The sequence below is a fragment of the Indicator indicator genome, chromosome Z, assembly GCF_027791375.1.
Source record: "Indicator indicator isolate 239-I01 chromosome Z, UM_Iind_1.1, whole genome shotgun sequence".
In the NCBI taxonomy this organism is placed as follows: Eukaryota; Metazoa; Chordata; class Aves; order Piciformes; family Indicatoridae; genus Indicator; species Indicator indicator.
In genome coordinates, this window is record NC_072053.1 from 78,721,163 (window position 1) to 78,746,522 (window position 25,360).

Sequence of the window (25,360 nt, forward strand, 5' to 3'; positions counted from 1 at the left end):
TGCTTAGGCGTTGTTAAAGCTGCTGTTCTGAGCCCCTAGTATGAAGCTTTAAGCAAGAGGTTACTCGTTGTGTCAGTGTGAGCTGAAATTCCCCCCACACCGACAATAACCAGGCTAGCTCAGTCTGGAAGCAAATGAAAGCTGTATTTACAAGCAAAATCTACAATCTATGATGAAATGCAATGAATATGTACAAATATACAAAATTCACAACATTTACAAATATATACAATCAATAGAAAGACACAACCAAGCTCCCTTTGCTTCCCCCCAAAGGGGACCTTTCCCAAGGGACCTCTCTCCCAGGGGCTTCCTCCCCCCAGGCCCCCCTGGCAGAAAGCAGAGTTAGCTAAAGCAGAAAAGTTGTTAACTTAGCTCGCCAAGGTCAGTGTGTTATCTTCAGCCAGAAGAGAAGAAGAAACAGCAGCCAAACAGCTCAGCAACTGCCCCCACTGCAGAACGCAGAATGTGCAGACTGCCCCACTTTGTTTTGGGTAATAGTTCTTAAACATTTCTATCTATCCAATGGAAGTGTTTAGAACAATCATTATCTTGCTTTCTTACACCCAATAGTGACTTATTTACACTCTTTCGATTTCTCTGTTTGAACTTTGCAAAGAAAATTAAAAAGACAGTTTCAAACCATCACACTTATCACCATAAACACCTTAACATAGTTTTCCTGTAAGCTTTTGTCTCCTGAAATTTGTTCTTAATGTTTTGTTTGAAGTATTGCTAACTTCTACTGAGACACTGGTTCTAACTTCTACTGGTTCATGCATGGAAATATCTATAATAAAAAAAAAAAAGTATCTATATCCCAGTGAATTCTAATGTCAATAATAAATTTAGTTTTTCTGTGATACTTCATGAATATTACAGAAGTGTGACACAAACTATTTTTCACAGGATGCAAACAAGTAGGAATAACCAGTGAAGCCCATTAGAGGCACATCACCACTCTGCACAATTCATTAGGACACTGGTCAACCTTCAGCTCTTAAGAGTAGCTGTAGTGGGAAAGCCATTCAAAGAGAATGGTTAGCCTAAAATAAAATCCAAGGTAGACAAATTTCCCTCATGACAGAAAGAATTTGTGTTAAGAACCTCTGTTTCTCTGCAGTGACATACCAATGTTTTCTTTTTTTATTTAATGCACCAGAGTGTCTATGTGTCCATTTGCCTTTCTGGGCCTGTTGTGGGTTTGGTTGGTTGGTTTGGGGTTTTTTGTTGTGGTTTTGTTTGTTTGTTTTCCCCAGACTCACAATGCTTTCCAGTTTCATATATTCCAAACTGTGTTGGGTTTTCCAGCAGCATTGGTGGTATTGCCCCGTTTAGGCAGAAGAACACTGAATGCAAGTTGTACAAAGATAGTGGCCATCAGAAGTGCTGCAGCCACATGACAGGAAATGCAGTTTCAAAAAGGTTAGAATAATTTAGTAAGTAACACCTGTCCTCTTTTCAGTTAGTGTTGATCCCCTGCAGAGCAGGATAGCAGTGCAGTCACAGATCAGAGCTGATCTTGACTAGTCTGTGTTATTAGATTAGCTGGCTGGGTGGAATTAGATCTCAAATATTTATCATCACAAAATGATAGCCTCAGTACTCTGAAGAAGGTAAAGGTCATGTAATTAGGAAATTACGAGGAGTGTACAGTTTGAGATGAAAATGGAAAATAAAAGGTTAATCATCATATGCTTAGGCATGCAACAGGACAAATATTAGTCAGGGATAATCAAATACCCAACAGCTGCTTGGGATGCTGTCTTTGTACAAAACCTGTACCTTTACTTGTGTAGACTGTTTTCAATAAATACAGCATCTACTTACAGACTACAGAAGCTAACTGGGTGTGCTGATGACATTATTTCTAACAATAGTGGCATTATTGTTATGACAGTTAGGCTTCAACATTTACTGTCTAAAGGGGGTAGTTCACAATTATTGCTTATTTTCAACATGCACTTGGTATAGATCAACAGCGCCCTGGTCCACACTGGCAAATTAATTTTCACAATTGGAAATTCTAGGAGGAAACCTCTCCACCAAAATGGAAAGTGCAACTCCTATGGCAAATAAACATCAAAAATCTATGAGAACAGGAAATCTGAAAATCCCCAGATATTCCTTTAGGCTTCCAACAGTTTGCATAGGACATCTTCTTGCTGAATATTTAATTTCACAGCCTGCTCAGTACTGAAGAAAATGTGGGGAAGTCTACTGTTTCTAGACTTTGGATTTGTTGATAGTTTAAATAGAGGGAGGTAAAAAAAAGAAGAGCCATCACAGTATGTAGTAAGAGGTCAAATTCAGCTAAGACAGATTAACTAAATATTTTTACATAAAAAAAAAAGTTCATGCAGCTGAAACCAGCACTTCCTAAAGCATTTATTACTGATCTGTGGTACTGCTCTTCTGCAGCAGATCATTTAGCATAGTGCATTATGGAGAAGTGAACGGATGCAACAATTCACGAATGCAAATTTCAATGTAAAGTGCTTTTAATTAAATAGCTTTGCAGATTGAAATTAGTCTGTTTCTGTTTGCAGCCTGAACATGACTGAGGAGGTTTTAAAAGCCTTATTAAGATCAGGACCTGATGAGAACAAGGTGCATCATAATAATAAACACTACAGAAACCTTGTGACTCGCATATCCCAGGTTGTGACTACAGTCTCCATTTGTCCTGGCAAGTGCAGCTGTTGGCGCTGTCCTAAGCCAGTATTGATTCCTTGTTCAGTTCCTCAGTAAGGCATTTTACATTGTATGCTGACTTCTGGTCTGAGTAGACCCCACGTAGTGCTGCTTCATAAAACTCAGGGCAGGCCTAACAACAAGGGTTTTAATGAAAAGTGGCACTATGTGGCTAGCTCTTTTAAGAGCTTCCCTTCTAGCTTAGATAGAGATGATGAAAGAACTGTATCATTTGCCGAGAACTTTGAATTCTTAGCAGAAGAGACAATTTCTCTTCTAGGAGCCCTTGAAATTTCTCATACTTTTACTCTTTCCCTGGTGAATCAAATCATGAGCACTTAGCATACGAATCAACTCTTTAAGCTCTATTACTGTAGACAGCAACCTGCTCTGAGTTCTGTGCTAGACACACACTTCTTCTCCATGTCCTCTGGTCCCAAAAGATTACACACTGTGGACATCCTGTATGGCACATTTCCTAGGCATAGATCCAACAATGGAAACTTCATCCTGGTGACATCTTCAAGGTTTTCCAGTTGTTGATGATCTCAGCAGCAGATTTTACAGTACAGTTAGACATGTTTGGGTGTTTATGTACCTATGTGCTCACAATGGAGTTTTAGAACAGTGTAATTTAAAACAAGAGCAACTACTCTTACTCATTCTCAGGAAAATACTGACAAAAAGAGGGTATTTAGTTGTTAGGTATTACAATACAGAAAAACATCCATTGGTTTGTAAAAATGTTTCTCCCCTTTTTGTGCTGAACATGTGTTAGCCTGTATCCAGTTTTGCTCCTTTGGGAGAACCCACATTGAAAGCTACTGCACAAATGCACAAAGGTGTAACACGAACAAGCTTCTGTGTCAATGAAAAACCAAAACCTTGTAAGCTACTACAGTATACTGTAAGGTTTTGTTGTGTTGTTGGAAGTCTTTTTTTTCATTACTTTCTTTACACATCACCTCCATTGCCTATGCTGCCACTGCACATCTCTATGGGGAGACCCTCCAAGGACAATTCCTGCAGGGATGGAAGCTGATGTGCCCCACTCCCTCTGTTCCCTCAGACAATGCTAACATAGAATGGTCAGGTATCACAGTAGCTTGAAGCAGCAGCTGTCCTCCTATCCAAATATTCCTGGCCTGCCTTGTTTATCTTGCCTAACATGCAGCACTGCAGTCTTCAGATGATGGATTTCTTTCTGCACCCATCATTTCCCCTACAAAAAGAGATTTGTAGTATCTCTTAATATACCATTTCTTGGAGTTGACAGAGTATGTTTATTAATATAAACATTAATTTTTGGTCTAGGAAATTCAGGACAAATTTCATGTAAAGAGGTAATTTGTAATAGAGCAATCCCACAATAACAAAACCAAAATGTTAGATGAGAATAGATTTCTTAAAATAACACATGTACAAACACAATTTAAAAGCACAACATTATAAAGCTAAAGCTTCAAGAACAATTGTATAGTAGGCAATGAAAATTCAACAGACAGGCACATTATTTCACAGACATGATTCCTAAAGGTAGTTTCTTATGTTTTTCCCAGGAAGGGGTTGATTTATTGTTAAGCACTGTAAATCCTGAATAATTTCTTACGGACTGCCTTATACATGAGCCTGCAAGGGATCAGATGAGAAAACTTGTGACTAAAGCCATGATAAAGGCCTTTTTTGTGAGGATATGCATCTGGAAATTCATCAGAAGTGTAACACTACAAATGTGCAACTAAGGATCTGAGAAATAAGGTTTGTTGGATGTAGTAACTCACAGTTGTTAAATGGAGAATTAAAACATTAGCAGCGTGTAGTCACAAAACCCTTTACATCTGGCACAGATGAGGCAGATAGCTGTCATGTGATATAGCTCTCATGCCAGAAAAGCTTGTCCATTTTTTTAATGCTTTCTGTTCTATTTGTCTAATGAAAAAATGTAACTTCAACATTGAGTATCTTGACTTCATCTTAATTCTAAACCAAAACACAACATTTGTAGGAGCGGTAGGAATTAATTTGGATATGATGAAATAGGTGTAAAATACTATTTTGCCTTTTCAACCACCATAGTTATCACATTAAAGCTACTTCATAAAATGTGATTTTACATCTGTACAGCTTAGAACAGAGTATTTTGATTTTAAAAGATCTTTAAGTTAAAGAAAATTGTCCAAATGTCTGAAATATTGACAGGCTTGTGGAACTGACTCCCTCTTTGTTTCTGCTGCTCAATCTGTTCCCTACACATAAATTTCTCTCCTACTCATTTATTAAAAATTCAGCTAATATTTTACAACATACTTCAGAGCAAGACACTTGCTATCAACTGGTGCAATATTCCTGTCATTAAAAGTTATGTAAAAGCTTTTGTAGATATTCAAGTCATTTTACAAGCTACATAATATTCACTTAACCAGCTAAGCAGGGCATTTATATGGCAGTTTAAGATTCTACCCCCAGAAGTTACCTAGTTCTAGGTTTAAAAACAGTTAAGAGCCATAAAAGAGCTAGGTCTGAAAAAGGAAGTGGAAAAAAGCTGATGGAAAATTAGGTAAATGCTGCTTCTTTACCAGGATATTTGACAGGGCTTAATATTAATCTGTTAACTAATAAGCTTGTGACAAGCACCACAGAACTTAGCAGCAGTCCTCAGAGCCACTTCTCTGCTAACAAAGAACAGGGTCAAGAAACACTCTTGGGCTGAAATGTACAAATGTGATCACAGTGGGTGTCAGAGCTGACAGTCACTGAATCCCAGACATTTCCTACATCTTCATCTAGATGACCTGCAAGTACTGAGATGGTTTAACTTCTTGGTGACCTATTTTCATCTGAGCTACATTAGAGGACTTCATAAAAAGATCCTGTGCTCAGAAAAGCAGTCAACTGGCAAATAGTGTAAAAAGTTTTATTTTTCTTGCAATAAAGCAAGTGTAATTCATCCCCAATATTTTCTCAATGATAGTCTGTCATAAAGTAAGAACAAAACATCTTTTTTTTCCTTGCAATACACTGTCTCTCTAGTGCTAAAAAACCACAACAGCTAGAGCAGATTAAGAACAAACCTACAGCACTCTTTTACTTTAGCTGGTTCTGATACAGAGGCATATTTTTTTATTTGAGAGTCAACTCCAAGAGACTTAGCTAATTGCACAGCATTTGTATCATCACTGATTAACGTCCCAAGAGCCACAAGGAGTCTAAAAACAGCTTCAAGATCTTGAACAACTTCCATAATTGTGCTGATTACTGATAAACATTGAGCTTTCCCCTCAATGTTGTTGTCTTTATGTAAACATACAGCATAGTTCAGTGTCAGTGTGGCAAGTGCAATGTGGACATTCTTATTATTGCCCAATCTCATTTCTATTGCTTGTGTCATTATTTCATCCCTCTGTTCCATCATGAGCTTCTGGCCTGCCTGGCTGACAAAACAATTGCAAAGAGCTCTAAGTGCCAACAGCTGGTTTGCTTGCTTGCCTTTAGGGTTCAGAAATTTAAGAAGGTGGATGATAAATTGTACATGATCCTTTTCACTGCAGAAGTTCTCATTCACTGTGGGATGCCTGACAGACAACCTAAGAATGTCTAGGGCTGGAAAGACAATATCTAAGAAACAAAAAAAAAGAAAAGTATTTTAGTGTTAATATTGCATTATGTGCCAATGTGCTATTAAGCTTCTTTCAGATACAGACCTTCTTAAGCCCTTAGTTTTGGGAACAGACAACAGCAGTTTCATGCAGAAAAAGACTCAGGTAAAGCACAAGTCATTTGAAATTCATTAAGGCAACTACTGACAAAACCACTGACAAATCCTTCCTAGTAACACTCCAATTGATCACAAAAACACATGCCCCTTAATGTAAAATAAACATAGTACTTTAAAAAAAAAAATCTTTCCTAAAAGCGCTAACTGATAACACTGATATGGTGACCCATCCAAGATCCCTGGAAGCTTCTCAGCTACACAGGCAGGATCTCTCTTTGTCCTCATTTTGAATCTTACAAATCAGCGTAACTACAAAACTGTTTACAGGAAAAAAGCATTTTGACTACCTTCAATTCTCAGTGCCCTCAACTAAGGTGCTGGAAATCACTGCAAGAAAAGGACTGAGAGTTTGTTCAGCAGCTCCCCTATTTCACCAAATTTCAAATGCATCTCTCTCCTTAGGTCTACCATGGGTCTCCAATGTTAGTGACAACATAAGCACTGAATCTGCTCAGCTACTTATTGAGCAGTTTCTTCTTAGATATGCAGAATTGTAAGAATTAATGCTTTGTACAATACAATGAAAGCAATGAAGACACTAGCCATCCCCAGCTGTGCAAAACACAGTTTAAGTGATGTTTTATAATTAACATGAATTTTTAATACCAAAATATTCTTCCCATTAATAAACCTTGAACTGCAATTTCATGAAAGCAGAGCACTTAAACTGCACGTTTAGATATCTGTAGATGCAATGTATCTGCTTTTTCCAGAACGTGCAGCAACCACCAAACCAGCCTCTCCAATCTGGCAGTGCTGCACTACCAAATGAAACTGCATCACCTCCACTTTCATCCATTCAGGATGTCACGTCACTAAAGCATACCTGACCACATGCCCTGGTTTCAGTAAATTTTCTTTCATATTAAACAGGAGCTACTTTTGATATTTAATATTTCATCTCCATCATTTCATCTCTCATTTGACAACAATTTAGGACTCCAACTCACACTTCTTTGTTCTATTTCCACGCTCATGCTAATTTCTTGAGGATGCTCCTGCTAACGAAATAACCATGACTGATGCTTACATCAGGTTTCTCCCTCATGTTTACTGCTGGCCCAACAACAAACCTGACAACCAATTACTAATTTTGAAACTCACACCACCACCCCTGCTAGTAATTGGCGCTCTTAGCATCTGTTTATCACCTGGTTTCTGCTTGGGTTAAACACTCTTTGGGACAGACTCTGTGCAACAGCCAGCATAACAAGACTTTTGATTCATGGTAAAATATTGATGACAGCACAAAAAATAAGTTTTCACCTTCTGGCCAGTGAATGGCTCTCCATAAAGTCTGAATTTGCTGTGCTGTAGGTGTTTCTGCAGAGGTGTTGCATGTTGCTGACAGTAACTTTTCTAGGATTATCAAGTCGTCTTCTGTAAGTTTATGTTCTTCAGTTGCACTGCCATTAAGTTCCTTTAACTTGCCTATAAGACCAATAGAAGAGGCATAGTTTTGTGTCAACAGAACTTCAGAAATCCAGATTTTGAATAAAATACTATAAAAAGAACTTTACAAAGAAGTCATGACTATTGTATATGTTCTGGGGATTTTTAGATTTTTTAAATTGGATCTAAAAATTAGATTTTTAATTATTACTTGTCCTAATGTCATCATTTTCTAATGTTAAGTTTTTAATTATTACAATAATTGCCACTACTGGGCTGCCTCTGCAACACAAAGCTTCAGAATTCATATCTTAGCCTACATAGAAGCAAAAATGCAGAAAAGCATCACAAGGTCATTAGTTTTCATAGCTGACATACCATTCTTTTTTTTTTTGCTCTTTTCTATTATTAGGTAGTAGAAACAAAGACACTCTAAGTTCTTTGTGTCATCATAGTTTTTGTATTTGTGCTGAAATGCCATAAGCAAAATGACTGCATCATGTTCTATATTCATATTTCAATGTAGTTTAAAAATTATGTTCATATTTCAATGCAGTTTAAAAATTAAAGTATTGGGAAAAATATTTTCATGTACAGCATTTTGCTTAAAAAGGATCTATAATTAAACACCTGCTAATTATGGTTGTTCCAGAACTGAAGATGGCCATGTCAAGGAACACAGAAGCAGGCAGCACTACATTAGCACATCATTCTGAGTTTTACAGTATGCACAAAAATCAACTGTGGGTCTCTTCTGGAAAAAAAAAATATATAAAACTATTAAATCTGTACCAGTCTAGCCATAATATCTACAAGTGCAGGAAACTCAGTAAACTTAGTTTTTTAAGAGTTTAAGCTTAAAAAAACCCCAAACAACTAAACTGGTGAGTAATATGGTTATCATTCAAGACTATTGGACAGATATAAACTGATGCAGTACATTTTCAAGAGCAAGTAAAAGTCTCTGCTTTGCTTTAACATAGTAGAATGAAAGTCAGCCAGTCTTGCCATTCCCACTCATAAACTTCTGGACAAAATTTATTGTAAAATCCGTGCAAAACTAAGAGGAGGCTAAACTTATTTAGTAGTGACAACTTCCAGGAAAAAAAAAAAAATTCTAGTTTGTGAATCCCTAATCTTCTCCAGAGCGAACAAATACCAGAGCACTAGAAAATTTAGGGAAACAGAATAATGCTTAATGAAGAAAATGAAACCTGACCAATGAAGTGAAAACTGCAGAGCGAAGGCCTCAGAGAGACCTTCACAAGCTTGAGAAATGGACCCATGTGAACCTCACAAAGCTGAAAAACGACAAGGGTGCCCTGCACCTGGGTCAGGGCAATTCTGAGAATCAGTACAGGCTGGTAGATAAAGAGATTGAGAGCAGCCTTGAAGAGAAGGACTTGGGGTGCTGGTGGATGAAAAGCTGGATGTGAGCTGGCAGTGTGCACTAATGGCCCAGAAAGCTGTATCCAGGGCTGCATCAAAAGAAGTGTGGCCAGCAGGTTGAGGGAGGTGATTCTCCCTCTCTACTCCACTCCACTGAGACCCAGCCTGTAGCCCTGGCCTGTCAGCCTGACCTCAGTACCAGGGCAAGTCATGCAGCTGGTGAAAAAGCCAACTAGGAAAGGTGGTCTCCTGCACCTGCTGCCTGTCAACAGAGAAGGACTTGCAAGGGATGTAGCAGTTGGGAGGATGTTTTGACCATGAAATGATAGAGTTTTCAATTCACAGGGAAGCAAGGAGAGTATTAGCAGAATGGCAACCTTGGACGTTTGTAGGGCAGATTTTGGCTTGCTCAGGAGACTGATTGATAAGAGTCCCTTGGAAGACTGTCCTGCAGAGCAAAGGAGTCAAGGATAGCAGAGCATTCTTTAAGAAGGAAGTGCTGAAAGCACAGGAACAAGGCATCACCATGTCCTGGAAGAGAGCTTGGCAAGGAATGAGACCTGCATGGCTGAATAGAGAACTTTGCCTGGAGCTCAGAAACCGGAGGAGAGTTTAAGGCCTTTGGAAGAAGGGACAAGCCACTCAGGTGAACTATGAAGATGCGGTGAGACACTATAGGGAGAAAACTAGAAGGGCCAAAGCCCAGCTCAAACTTAATCTGACTGTTTCTGTGATGGGTAATAAAAATTGTTTCTATAAATGTAGCAGCAGCAGCAGGAGAGCTAAGGAAAATCTCTATCCTTTAATGGATATAGGAGGAAACATAGTGACAAAGCATGAGGAAAAATACCTTCTTTGCCTCAGTCTTTAATAGCAAGACTAATTCTTCTCTGGGTACCCAGCTCAGAGAGCTGGTAGACAGGGGAACAGAAGGGAAGGAGTTCCCCAAACTCCAGGAAGTTTGCAATCTGCTGTAACACTCACACGTCTGTGGGACTAAATGTGATCCACCCAAGTGTGCAAAAGGAGCTGCCAGAAGAGCTCATCAAACTGCTCTGCATGGTTTTCAGCATGCTAACCGGTGAGGTCCCAGTAGACTGGAGGTTAGCAACAGTGACACCCATCTACAAGAAGGGCCGGGAGGATCCAGTGAAATACAGACCTGTCAGCCTGACCTTGGTAACAGGGAAAGTCATAGAGCAGATCATCATCAGTGACATCATGTGTCACACACAGGACAACAAAATGATCTGGCCCAGACAATGTGGTCTATGAAGGCTAAGTCCTGTTTATTAATCTAGTCTCCTTGTGTGACAAGGTGACCTGGCTGGTGGATGAGGCAAAGGCTGTTGATGTTGTCTACCTTGTCTTTAGTAAGGCCTTTGACAGAGTTTTCCACACCATTCTCCTGGAGAAACTGTCTACTCCTGTCACAAGCTAAACTGAATCTGCTGCCAATCCCATGCTGCTGTCATGCCAGCTTCAAAATGAAAGCAGTGGCTGGAGCAAAGTATTAGGAGGCTCGAAGTTCAGATTGCAGTATGAGAGGTTTCTTGTTCTGGTTGCTGCTTTTGGGTTTCAGGTTTTTGGGTGTTGGCTTTTTCACTGGGATGGCAGCCAGAGTGGGAGGGATGGGGGAGTAGCTCCCTGGCTTGGGTTTTTAGCTGACTGCTTTCTGCTTGCTGCTGCTTTTTCTGCAAATAGGCTAAGGTAATTGTGCATTATGTTATTTATATTAAACTCTTATCTCTTAGTGGCTGGAGAGCTGCTCAGCAGAGAAGGATCTGGGGTGTTGCTCAATCACCAGCTGATTATGAACCAGCAGTGTGCTCAGGTGGCCAAGAAGGCCAATGGCATCCTGGCTTGCATCAGGAATAGTCAGCCAGCAGATCTAAGGATGTGGTTATCCCCTTCTACTTGACACTGGTGAGGTCACACCTCAAATACTCTGTCCGGTTTTGTGTCCCTCACTACAAGAAGGACATCCAGGTGCTGTACTATGTCCAAAGAAGAGCAACCAATCTGGTGAAGGGCCTTCAATACAAATCTTAGGAGGAATGACTGAGGCAGCTGGGATTGTTCAGTCTGAAGAGGAGGAAGCTGAGGCTGCACTCTACAACTACCTCAAAGGAGGTTGTAGTGAGGTGCATGTCAGTCTCTTCTCACATGCAACAAGTGACAGGATGAGAGAAAACAGCCTCAAGTTGTGCCAAGGAAAGTTCAGGTTGGATATTAAGAAAAATTTCTTCACAGAAAGATTTATCAAGCATTGGAACAGGCTGCCCAGGGAGGTGTTGAAGTCACCTTCCTTGGAGGTATTTAATAGCATTACAGTTCCTGTCAAATTTACTTATACTCCTAATTCTTTGAACTCCTAATTCTTTGAATGTATGTGCTACTAAATGATAAATGCAAGTCTTAAAGATCAGAAGCAAGAAACAGTAGGAAAAACAGGAGAAATCACTTTTGATTTTTTTAAACAAAGCTAACTTATTTCAAACAGATGCAAAATAAAACCATCCTTGAAATTTAAACACTAACCCAGTATCTGCATAGGATTAGCCTGGTCAAAGGTCACAGCATCCTTCTTTGGAAAATAAATATTTTCAGCTTTAGCTGCAGCTGACTGGTAGGCACCCATTCCTGCATGAAGGAGATACAAAAGGTTCAACAGCATACCAAAGAGTCTGACACAGAACAATATCCTACCAGCAAGTCCTAGTAGCAAGTCTCAATTACACAAACTAAATGCAGTCATTCACAGGAGTAAGTACTGCAGCTTCTACATGTCAAGAGTCATTCTAAACAAAAGATCTCTCCTGTCCTGAAGTATTATCTTTTTATTATTTTCATAATGAATATGCAAAGTTTTACTATATTGGACATATATATTGCAGATATGCCTATGTCATGCCACATGCCACAGTAGCCTTAAGTCTCTTTGGAAGAAGAGCAATAAAAAATTTTAATCATGATTTATAATGACTTCTTGGAATCACAGGTGAATTAGTGGTCGATACTGCTTCTTTGATTAACAACATAACTAGCAGGAAACCAAGAACCCTGTCACAGACAGAATGCTATCACATATTTTAAAACTTCTGTGCATGATTCCTGCTTGTAAAGGAAGGCTGTTACCCCGTTTTCTTAATTTCCAGCAGCTTCCATCTAATCATTATTTTTAAGTTCACATGTATATAGAAGCCATGTCAGAAGAAAAACTGAAGCAAAAGACCAGCAGCAGGCATCATCTCTTACCTGTATATGGATCAACCCAACCCACTGGAGCCACTGCATTTGATGCTGAACCAGGAACATAGCGACCAGCACCTGAATGGAGACATGAGAATTATAAAATGCCACTGCTAGTAAAGAGGCAATGTATACCCGTAATGAGGTACTTCTTTTCAAAGGTACTTTTTTCACTACTAAAGGTGTTATTTTGTGCTACAGGAATGAAAAGGTCTCCAACACTTCCTGAAATTTAAGGATTAAATCTATGCCTTTGTATGAGGATACTGCTGATGGTATTCACAAAGTGAAGTGACCCACAGGTGGGAGACACTCAGTAGTCCCTGACACCCAGTGATGCCAAGGCCCTTAGCACAGCAGACACCATATGAATGACAAGCTGCAGGGTAAGGACACTGCTGCCCAGGCCTGGCCTCTCCCTGTGCCGGGGGCCAGTAGTGGCCTCTCCTGTGGGAGATGGACTCTGCTTGCAACATTGAGGCCTCAAGTGAAGGAACTGCAAGGTCTTTTACATCTGCAGAGACCACAGCCTGAACCACAGAAAGCAAGGGAGAAGGGACAGCTGAAGACCACAGCAGAACAGGGACAGGGAAAGACTGTCAAGATGGGAAAGGCTGAAGGCTGTGGATTTTGGCAACAGCACAAAGGTTTCTGCTCCACCTATACATCTGGAAATAAAAAACTGGCACAGTGCTCTGGCAGTGGTGAGGACAAAGATCCAAGAGGGGATGCAGAGCCAGCTGATACCATACCTTGTGTCTGCAAAAAGCAGAAAGGTAAGCAGCAGTGATGTGTTGCTTCCTCCTGCAGCATAGGGAGGCATCTGCCTACTGACATGAGATGGTCTTTTGAGAGGTCGGTCTATGCTGGGGGCCAGAATACTGAAGAGACTGCCAAGGCTTGCCTGGCCTTCAGACTACGACCATGCTGCTCTTCCTGCTACTGTCAAGGAAGTCCTGAAGAGTATTGAGAGTGATTACAAAGTTCTGGGTGCAGGGCCCAGGTGGTGTTCGGTGTTTCTTTCATGCTGCCAGCAAAGTAAAACCACTTGAGCAGAAAGTGGGTGGGTCACCAGTTTTCTACATGGCTGTTTTTGCAGGTAGGACTTTGTCAATGACTACAGGACCCTCTTTGAGGAATAAGAGCTACTGATCAGGTATAGGGCAAGTCTGACAAAGCAAGGAATGTCTTTGCAAACAAGCTTGCTAAACTAGTAAAGAGGACTTCAGCTGTGACAGGGAGGTTTAGAATCTAGAATTTAGGTTGGAATTAAAATTTAGAGTGGAAGGAAACAATAGAGGTCATGTAATATGAAAAAAGAAATAAAAAGGAAAAAATAAAACTATTTCTAATTATAACCATTAGAGTGTTGGCCATGCATACGAGTGTCTGACAAAACTTAGAAGTGTAAGATTCCACTGCTCTGCTGTGGAGGACAGAGTGACATGAAGCAGACCAGACAGCAGAGGGCTCTCCTCTACAAAACAGCTCTGCACACACGTGGACATTGGCCGAGTCCACCTCAAGTCTGTCCCACACCACTGCCCCAAAGGCAGAACTGCAAGAGCCAAACACTGAAAGCAGCTAAACACCCATTTTAAATTATAGCAAGCCAGGTTAGGGACTTTACATTACCTGTAAATGGATCTGCTGCAGGCATGGTACTTGATCCAGATGAAGAGCCTGGAACATAACGTCCAGCACCTAGAGAAACAGTAAGAAAAGCAATGATGACCACACATGGCTTGATACTACTTTCAAGACAGCAGCAGCTCAAAACCAAAGCCAAACATCCAATACACCTCATCGTTTACTGTGGCATTCTAAGAAATCTGATTCTAACCACACAGAAGTCCCCTGATGCTGAACAAATTCTTCCTAATTATCTGAAGGCAAGAAATCTGTTTTCTGGAAACGTTTACACATTTCCACATAGCCAAATTAGGAGTATATGCATAAGTTCAGATGACTGCAGTTCCATGAGTTACATCTGAATCTTACTAGCCTGTATTCTCACTGCAAGAGAAATAGTTAATTATTTTAATGATTTTCTATTCTTAACTTCATATTTTTGAAACTAGTTGAAATAAGAGTGGTTTATTTTCTAAATATGATCAACAGGATAAAATTAATTAACATGAATCAACTTGAGTAATGAGCTTGCTCTAGTTCAATTTCCTGCTTGAAAAGGGGTAATTTACATATTTCATTCAGTTCCAGTTCATTCTCCAGGTAAATGTTTATATTTTATTAATTGCTTTAACAGCACTTGGCCATTTGAGTAATAAGAAAAGTGGAGGTTTTTTCCACTGGCTTGATTATAATTTTGTTGAAGAAATGTTCTGATAAATACTTCAGGAGTTTGTCAAGTTTTCCTATTTTTCCTGTCAGATCTATCTGTGCCTTGCTTTCAATCATTTGAGGCCATGAAAGTCCTGTACAAGAAATGCAGGAGGTATGACACTGCAAACTGCCAGAGAAGACAGTAAGGTGGATTGAAAACTGAGTAACAAGGACCAGAGCGTGGTGACCCATGGCACAACTTCTGGTTAGCACCTGTTCACTGGTAGTGTACACCAGTGGACAGTACTGCATCCAGTCCTACTCAAAATCTTTATTTATGATCTGGGAGATGGATCAGAGAGCACCCTCTGTGAGTTTGCTTACAACACAAAACTGCAAGGAGTGATTGATGTCATCATTCAAATTTGAAATTCTTACCTGTAAATGGATCTGAAAATTCAGAACTTGCACTCAGCAGTGTTTGCCCTTTAGTATTGTCCATAATAAACTTGGCCACTTGATCCAGAAACATGGGATTGAGATCATTCTTTTGCAGGAAGTTGTATGCAGTCAGCCATGGATCATCAGTGATATTATATGGCACTTTGTAGGAAGGCCCATTTTCATTTACATCAATAGTGAAAACATAGTCATACTCCTTTAAGCAAAATTGGAAAAAAAGAAGTTACAAGTTGGTGATCACTTTTTACACAAAGCTGTATCAAATACAGACTAATAATGGCCCAGGGATAAGCCTAAGAACTTTAATACTTCTCTTTCCAGATGGTATCATTAATACTGTCCCACAAAGGACAACTGTGTTATCCAGAATTTTCTTTCCAGTCAAACAATGGGAAAAAAGCACCAATATTTTCTAATTTTATTTTAACTAAGACTGGAATCAAATTTTTAATGGGAAATAAAACATTTTACTTAGAAAGGAATAGAATAGAATAGAATCAAGAAGGCTGGAAGAGACCTCAAAGATCATCGAGTCCAACCTGTCACCCTAAACCTCATGACTATCTAAACCATGGCACCAAGTGCCACGTCCAATCCCCTCTTGAACACCTCCAGGGGTGGTGACTCCACCACCTCCCTGGACAGCACATTCCAATGGCCAACCACTCTCTCTGTGAAGAACTTTCTCCTCACCTCCAGCCTAAACCTCCCTGGTGCAGCTTGAGACTGTGTCCTCTTGTTCTGGTGCTGGTTGTCTGGGAGAAGAGACCAACCCCCTCCTGGCTACAACCTGCCTTCAGGTAGTTGTAGACAGCAATGAGGTCACCCCTGAGCCTCCTCTTCTCCAGGCTAAACAGTCCCAGCTCCCTCAGCCTCTCCTCATAGGGCTTGTGCTCAAGGCCTCTCCCCAGCCTCGTTGCCCTTCTCTGGACATGCTCCAGCAATTCAACATCTTTCCTAAACTGAGGGGCCCAGAACTGGACACAGTACTCAAGGTGTGGCCTAACCAGTGCTGTGTACAGGGGTACAATGACCTCCCTGCTCCTGCTGGCCACAGGATGCCATTGGCTCTCTTGGCCACCTGGGCACACTGCTGGCTCCTGTTCAGCTGCTGTCAACCAGTACCCCCAGGTCCCTTTCCACCTGGCTGCTCTCCAGCCACTCTGACCCCAGCCTGTAGCTCTGCATGGGGTTGTTGTGGCCAAAGTGCAGCACCCAGCACTTGGATTTGTTGAATGCCATCATGTTGGACTCTGCCCATCTGTCCAGCCTGTCAAGGTCCCTCTGCAGAGCCCTTCTACCTTCTAACAGATCAACATCTGCTCCCAGCTTGGTGTCATCTGCAAATTTACTGATATGGACTCAATCCCCTCATCCAGATCATCAATAAAGATATTGAACAGGATGGGGCCCAGCACTGATCCCTGGGGGACACCACTAGTGACAGGCTGCCAGCTGGATGTGGCACCATTCACCACCACTCTCTGGGCTCGGCCCTCCAGCCAGTTCCTAACCCAGTGCAGAGTGCTGCTGTCCAAGCCACAGGCTGACAGCTTGGCCAGGAGTTTGCTGTGGGGGACAGTGTCAAAGGCCTTGCTGAAGTCCAGGTAGACTACATCCACAGCCTTTCCTACGTCCACCAGGCTGGTCACCTGATCATAGAAGGAGATCAGGTTGGTGAGGCAGGACCTGCCCTTCCTAAATCCATGTTGGCTGGGCCTGATTCCTTGGCTATCCTTCAGGTATGCAGTGATTGCCCCCAAGACAATCTGCTCCATGATTTTTCCTGGGACTGAGGTCAGGCTGACAGGCCTGTAGTTCCCAGGTTCTTCTGTCCGTCCCTTCTTGTGGATGGGCGTCACATTGGCCAGTTTCGAGTCTTCTGGGACCTCTCCAGTGAGCCAGGACTGGTGGAAAATGATGGAGAGAGGCTTGGCCAGCTCATCTGCCAGCTCTTTCAGCACCCTAGGATGAATCCCATCAGGTCCCATGGACTTGTGAATATCCAAGTGACTCAACAAGTCTCGAACTAATTCCACATGGATTTCAGGAGTACAACACTGCTCCTTGACCCCATCAACCAGTTCAGGAGGCCAGTTATCCTGAAGTCCTCCTGCCTTACTGTTGAAAATGGAGGCAAAGAAGGTATTTAGAATCTCAGCCTTCTCCTCATCCTTAGTTACAATGTTACCCTCCACGTCCAATAAAGAGTGGAAATAAAATCAACTGAAATTTGTGTATACCTTTCCTTCAAATAAAACCTTTCCAGATGTTTGTTGTGTGGCTCCAGAAGAACCAACAACATCACCAATCTTTATCCATCTTCCTTCACTAACACTCCACTGGTAGGCTTCTACTTTCCCATCATCTTTAATAAGCCGTGTCTGTCCATCTCTTGTTCCTGTAAACAGAAACATTTAAGAGTTTGAACAAATTCAAAAATATAATCTTTTTGAGGAGAGGAAAAAAAAAATCTTTACACAGCACTCAGATTTAAAGATGAAAGTATAATACATCAATACTTAAAGTCACAGCACAGGAAATAACTATTCTTGTTGCACAGTCGTTGCACCAAAAATAGCAGAAATCTTGACAACAGCATTTTGCAACTAATGGCAGTAATGGTATCTGCTACTGGACTAAGTTGCAGAAGCAATCCTCAAGTCAAGTTATTTCAGAAGTTCAATGTTTTCCCACAGAGATGACAACCAAGGAAGGTGCCATCCTATGACCTAACATGACAGAAAGCCTTGTATGATTGCAAGATCTAAGCCATTTGCTCTTCAGAGCCAAGGACTGAGGTCAATGGTTACTTCACCTTGGGAAAAAGTACTTGTCTATTTAAGAGTAGTGTTAACTACCATTGTTTCCACTGTATTCTCAGTAATCTCCCAAATACGTGGAAAAGACAAACTGTTTTTCAAGCCAAACACTAAAGCAGAAAATTCACATCTACTTCCCTTTCAGAAAAAAAAAAAAAACAACACTTTCAGTAGTCCTGCAAATTCCATAAGCTATCCCATATTCAACTGGCACAGCTGGTGTAACAGATCCAAAACAACTCACATTGCTGCATCCTGAATTCAACACATTTAATGAGAAATACTTTTTATCATTTCAGTCTTAAAAAAAAAAAATAAAGACACACTTAAACTAGAGTATTATAGGCAATATAGACAATGAAAGGATAGTAGAGGCAAGGTAAGCTATTTTCCTCAACAGCTATACTGAAAGTAATCAGAGTTTAATTTTGGAAATGATGGAAAGTTCAGCACTGCAGAAGCAAGATTTGGAGACATCTCTAACATGACAGAAGAACCGTAACTTACCGGGATCCTTAAGATGTTCTCTTCCAGGAAGGTCTTCAGCATTAATATCTCCTAAATCACCAGTTTTGGGATCAATGGATGATTGGGAAAGCTCATTTTCAAAAGCTTGAATCTCCTCAGCACTTGCTGTACGTTCCAAAGACTCTGTAAACACTCTTATAATTCCATCGCTGAATGGAGAGAAAACATTCAAACAAATATTATTTTAAATATCAAAATGATTACATACATTTGTACTGGTTTTAGGGCTATGCCTTTAAACACAGATCTTGAGCAGAAAGTAGTAAAAATGTAAATAAATCACTATTGGGTGTAAAAAAGGAAAAGAATGATTATTCTAGATGATTCCATTGGAGGGATAACACCCTTTAAGATTTAGTTCTCGAAACAAACTTCAGTCTGTTCTGCTGCAGCAGTCTAGCTGGGTGATTTCTTCTCTTCTTTCTTCCTTCACTGGGGAAGGTAACAATCTGTGTGATGACCTTGGCATATTCTAACACAATCTTTGCTTCTCTCTCTCTTTCTTTCTTTCCTTTGGACAGGGCGGGGAGGAGGAGAAGGAAGGAAAGAGCCAGCTTTCCTGGCTTTGGCCAGGAAGGGTTTTGTGCTGTTTCTGTTAATTGTACATACCTGCAAATATTGTAAATACTGTATATTTTGTATATATTCATTGCATTCCATTGTAGACTGTAGTGTCACTTGCAAATGTAGCTTCATTTGCTTCTGAACTAGGCTAGTCTGGTCAAGTGAATGTGTGAGGGGGAATTTCAACCCACCACAACGTTCTAATGGTAACTTCCATCTCATGAGAAACCATTACTACTTCTAACAATCGCTTTCAATTATTTTTATAAAAGGAGTTTGTTCTCATGCTAAAAACATCCAAAGGAGGACTTAGCAGGTAGCCCTGTCTGTAGTACAATTTTATAATCCAGGTGGGATGTACCTGTTAAAAGGGTTCTTTATACTGTAATTATAAGTCCATTCTCAGTCTATTCATGGTTTACCACATTCCCAAAGAACTCATTCTACCTCTGTCATTCACGTAACAAAACAATGACTTTTTGTATGAAGTACAGCACGTGTTTGAACTTAACACACATACACACAAACGCTTTGATGTATTTTTATATATAGATGAAATTGATACCCCAAGAAATGCCTGTAATTTCATCAAGAGTTTGCAGATTTACATCAAAAAAGCCACCGAGAGTAAAACCTGGATACCTTGCACCAACTACGATGTCACCATTGTCTAAAACACAGCAGCACCATACAGACTGAGCTGGGAGTCTGATTGTTTGCGCACATTCGCCTTGTTTCCATATTCTAAGAGATCTATCCTCTCCAGTAGTTACAAAATCTGAAAGGAAGAAAATACAAAAAATTGTAAAGTACATTTTTAGTGCACTGTGATACTAGACTCCATTCCGAAACCGGGTATCTAAAAATTAAACAGTGAAAGAATCCTATAATTTAATACTTCTCTCAATTGCAAGAGCTATGAGAAAGCCACTGGATAGCTGTCTTCTCAAAAAAAAAAAGGTGCATAAATTGCAGACTAAGCAGCCAGACAAGGAATGAAACTGTGCTCAAGACAGGAAAGATTCCTTTCTTCTTTCAAGACTTTAAACAAAGAACTGTACAACTTTGTAACCATCATTGTTTTAGCTTACAATAGTTTCAAATTTGTTTTAAATTCAGACTTTTGCAAGGCAGGCTTGCTTTTTCAAGACACATGCATGAAGCACTAATTCTATAAAGTCCTCATCCTAGTTTTGTCTGGAATAATTTTTCTTCCTAGCAGCTGCTGTATTTTGGATTTAGTGTGAGGATACTGTCAATAACATGCTGATGTTTTAGTTGCTGCTAAGTAGCACCTATCCTGAGATATGGATATTTACAACATAGACATCCACTGATAGACAGGCACTTTACCTGTTGAACAAAATGCAAGCATCTTATACACCACACGAAGGTCAGTTGGATTTGGAATTTTTTCTGCAACTCGTAGTTCTGAACCTCTAAATCTCTAACTCTGTAAACAAATTCCATTAAGCCCCACACATAACATTTTTAAACTATTTGTAATATACTCGGAAAAGTTTCTGTGGAAGTACCTAAATTTACATTACCTCAAACTGGGAAACCACACATTACCGTTTCATTACCCAGCAACAGTAGTCAAGAACAGGTGGCAACCTAGACAACAGTTTTGCCTATTGCTTTGTCCAAATTTCACTTAAGTCTGACAATTAGACCTAATCCAGACGTTTCATCTCACCTACTGTCAGACCAGTTCTGCTGGAGGTGTGGTTTGGAGTCAATCACAATCTACCTTTTAAAAATTATTTACAGTAGCAAAAAGTAAATTAAAGGCTACCCAGGTCCTTTAGTTGTGGCAGCTCCATATGACTACAGAATGCTTACTGTGCCACTTCATTTTGGACGAATGTTGTGTAATAGCCAGAAAAATAATCCTACCTTTACAGTGAGGGAAGACAGAGATGCTGTATATATAATTTGTATGTCCATAGTACACCTGCAGACATTTGCCAGAGATCTGCCATCTTCGGACACTAGCATCATTAGCACAGGAAAGGAATTCTGTATCACTGAGAATAGCCAAGCCTCTCACACAATCTTCATGTCCTTTAGAAAAGAAAGGAAAACTTTCATTAGCAGCAGTATACCATTTCTATTTAGCCCACATATAAAACCTGGGAATCAATCCTCATTCTGGGAACAGTCAAAAAAAAAATCCCAAACAATTTGTAGCTCACTGTTATCTAAAAAAAATATCCAGTTCTTTCAAAAGTAATGTGATTTCTGGGCATATACGTTGAGAGGCAAATCCTGCATTAAAATTATTCAATTTGTCTACATTTTTATGGGGTTTTAAATTTTCCCCTTTTTGGGAGAGCACACCACCCTGATGAAATTGCCAACTGCAGTAACATTTACCAGTGAACGTCCTTTCACATCTGCCTGCCTTCCACAGTTTAATGGTTTTGTCAGCTGACCCAGTCAACATTAAGCCTTGTTCAGGAAGTATTTTCACTGCCCAGATTGCAGCTGTGTGACCCTGCAAAGAAACCAACATTGTAATGCTTGTCAGAATCAAATTCAAAGTGCCCATTTTATATAAATGTAGAGCAACTTCATACCTGCAATGTCATCATACATCTGTCATTCAACCACACTTTGGCTGTGGTGTCCCAGGATCCACTCAATAATGTGCCAAATTTCCCTGATGAAAGGCTGCAAACTGGAACAAATGTTCAAATTAGCACTGACAAGTTTCCTGCATTGCTATCAATCTTGTGCCAGGACGTTAAACAGATTTATTTAATGGGATTTAATTGATACTAGAAGCATATTTAATGTTGAGGAGTTTAGAGAAGAATTCAGTGGAACTGTAGTTGTAACCTAGAAAAGAGCTGCTTAAAAAAATCTTAAATTTAGATTACAAAACATCCCAATCTTCCTGTCTTTCAGATTTTTAAATTTCACTTTGCATCAGACTCTTCTTCTTGGACTGGAATACGCACACAAGCAGGTTAGATAGCTAACCAAGACACAGAACTAAGGCAAGAGTTGAATTTTAAGATTATAGAGAAAGCCAAGATTTTGTCAATATGTACTAATTTATGTCCTCGGGAAGCAAGACTTGGTAAAAAAAAAAATCCGTATCTTGTTGGAATGCAAAATGCTATTACCAGGAAACTATAACGTTTAAAGAAGGCACACAGTGCCAGCAAGGTTTACTAGTAAGTTTACAAGAAAGTTAAGTAATAAGCAGAGAGTACTCTGTCCACCCTAAGTGTTCCAGCCTTATGTCTCTGTGACTCCATATGGAGAATCAACGTTCCAAGCCTGTCACGTGTCATGCCCTACTTTTCACCCATTTTGAAACACATTTTACAATTAATATCATTTCACATTTTTTAATGTTTTGCATTACTGTAAAAATGGCTAGAAATACCTTTTTGTAAGATAATTTACAACTTGTCAAGAACATCTCAAGCCTTTCTGCACTTCTGGAAGAAGCATGCCACATGCTATTTTAACTAGCATTCCACAACAGATTTCTGGTAACATACATAAGATATTCCATGCTTCTTTACACAGCAACATTCATCCTTTCTTTCTCAGAGGAAGTCAGGAGGTTTGTAATAAAAAAAAAAATCTTAGGTTTTATTTAGCAGTCCTGGGAATTTTCAAACTGGTATCCACAACCATCCTTTAACACAGTTAAAAAATTTAAGCCCCTCAACCTTCTGCCACCTGAAATGTTTGGGGTTTTAAATGCCCTGTAATTACTTAATTAGACTGTTCAAAGGTCTACTAAATATTAAATCACCCCACAAGACAAAAAAATTAGTATGCTTATATGAAAATTGCTTAATCTTTTATTATGTAGCTCAAGAACAGGGATGCAACAAACTCCAAAATAAAATTACTACATACCTGTGTTCTTATGACCCTTCAGGGTATAATGGGGCGCTGGGTTATCAACTGTGAAAATGCAAATATTATGATCATTGCCACCAGTTGCAATCAGCCCACGAGGATAGAGGTCACTTGGAGGTATGATGCACACACAAGCTACAAAATTTGAGTGGCCACTCATGCAGTGCATTTCAGTAAATGCCCTGGTAGGACTAAACACATACGATAATCAGTTCAGAGTCATGACAGAAACAATACTTATTTGAGGCACTGAATTACAACACATGTTTTCAACTCTTGAATTAGTAACCACGCTTGCATTGTGCTGAATAAATGCCATGGATGACCTAGAAAGAAAAACTTAGAAGAAATATTAAATCCCAGCATCCAAATTTTGTAAGCTGTATTTAAAGCTCTCCTTTTATTTGTCAGCAATGCTAGGCCTGGAAGGACTTAGGTTTGGGTTTCCTTGCTTGTTGAAATATGTGTTTTTTGTGCAATTTGACCAAAAGTAGTTACCTCATCCTCATTAAATCTTTTGCTGTCTTGAGACTCAAATACGTATTCCAGTATACCCTAAAATAACAAAGCATATTACTGCCTACCAAATCTATTCACTGGCTCTTAATTAGGTACACTGTAGAGGTTTAATAATAAAATAGATTATAAATGACTCAAGCAATATCCTTATTTGTTCTTGATGATCCAGACTTAGTAGTTATAGCAGTGACTGGAGAAAGTTACTTATGACCACACAACAAATGTGTGGCCTGTGGTGGTGCTTGTTTCATCTGCAGCTTTCCCCCCCCCGCCCCTTTCTGTGTTGTTTTTGTTTTTGGTTTGTTTGTTTGTTTTTTTAACCAGCAAAACCCAAGAAATATATCACACAGTCATCTTTCATACTCTAATGCCTGGAAAGCTTGAAAGATGTAAGGAAATCATGGTACTCCTCTAAACTCTGAAACATCTTAGCTGCTGATGGCAAAGAACAAATGAAGGTCACATATGTTCCTGTGAATTTAGGTAATAAAAGCAACACAGAGCAGTTCGCTTATGAAGCCTGCCTACTGTAATCCCATACTATTCACATCAGAGATAATCTGTGTAAATTATTCAGGTCTTTCTCAAACAGACCTCAAAAATGATAGGTTAGAATTAGACTTCCTTTCCTGCAATATATGTCTATGCAATGGAAAAAGTTCTTCCCCTTGTGATGAGAGATGCTACAAGACACACTTAATGAGATTAGTCTCCCCACCCCCATCTCAACTGCAGAGCTACAGAGATCAATTTAAACACATATTCGTGACCATTCAGGCAAATCTGCCAATTCACTGTTTCAGATGGTGGAACGAATAAACATGGCTAGCACCTTCAAAATGCAGTTGACAGTTTGAAACTAGGTAGGTGAGCAGATAAGTCCTGTGGCTTCCTTCCCTACACCTTCACCACCTCCTGTTCACATTCCTTAGCAGTACCTCTTCTGGTCACAATGATACACCGAAAAAAAGCATTGAGTGAATACAAGATAAATCCAGGAGGAGACAACCCTGCACAACATGAACATCAGAGAAAACAGTGTTTCTGGGCTTTTTTCTTCCCTGTCCAGTGTCTGCACATTTAAATTTCCTGTGTACTTTTTTATTCATGTTCTATTTTATGTTGCTGAACGAGGGCAAGAAAATACCTTTTAGGAATATTCAAAGTATACCACCTTACTGTCAAAAATGCAGTCTTGTTATTTGGAGCATTACTTGGTACAGAATACAAAGAGGTGGAAATAACTTTAATACTACCTGGGAAAACGCCCAGATTTACAGGCATCATTGGCGTCTGAAAAGCATAATTAAAATACTGACGTTCAGTTAACTGTGCGAGCAAGCACAGCCTTTCCCAAAGGCAGGAATGCAAACTGCAATACCTTTGCCATTCATAATGGTACCAAAACGCCTTCAACGAACCGACTCCTAATACCTCGCATAACCCCCACAGCTTTCCCGGACCCCGCTGATTCAGCCAAGACTTCCTGCGGCGGACACGGCCGCCGCGACCGACCCGGCGGGCCATGGGCGGGGCCAAGCGGCTGCCCCTCCGTTTTCTCTCTCCCGCAAAGAGCAATTGAGACCGGCCGCTCAGGCCTACCCAGCGGCTCTACCACGGCCCAACACTCACCCATCAGGAGTCCAGAGACGCGCAGTTCGATCCCGGGAGACAGACACGAAACCACCCTGTGGGAAAAGGCTGCTGGTCAGGCCTCGCACGTCCTGCCCATGCCCAACCAAGGAGCAGCGAAGCCGGTACGCGCCGCCCTCGCTCGCCATGGGGGCAGGCC

At 40.2% G+C, this 25,360-nt stretch overlaps 1 protein-coding gene across 1 annotated transcript; it reads right to left on the reverse strand.

Moving 5' to 3' along the window:
• Nucleotides 1-4,126: 4,126 nt before the first annotated feature.
• Nucleotides 4,127-25,349, reverse strand: PLAA (phospholipase A2 activating protein). The gene is made up of 14 exons (XM_054397270.1): nucleotides 25,201-25,349; nucleotides 23,047-23,240; nucleotides 21,744-21,844; nucleotides 21,541-21,661; nucleotides 21,061-21,228; nucleotides 19,804-19,939; nucleotides 18,577-18,746; nucleotides 17,491-17,648; nucleotides 15,224-15,443; nucleotides 14,138-14,206; nucleotides 12,509-12,580; nucleotides 11,792-11,893; nucleotides 7,736-7,900; nucleotides 4,127-6,309 (listed from the first exon to the last, which is right to left on the reverse strand). Exons 1-14 carry the CDS (start codon nucleotides 25,347-25,349, stop codon nucleotides 5,744-5,746), a joined length of 2,391 nt encoding a protein of 796 aa, XP_054253245.1. The 3' UTR covers nucleotides 4,127-5,743.
• Nucleotides 25,350-25,360: the final 11 nt, after the last annotated feature.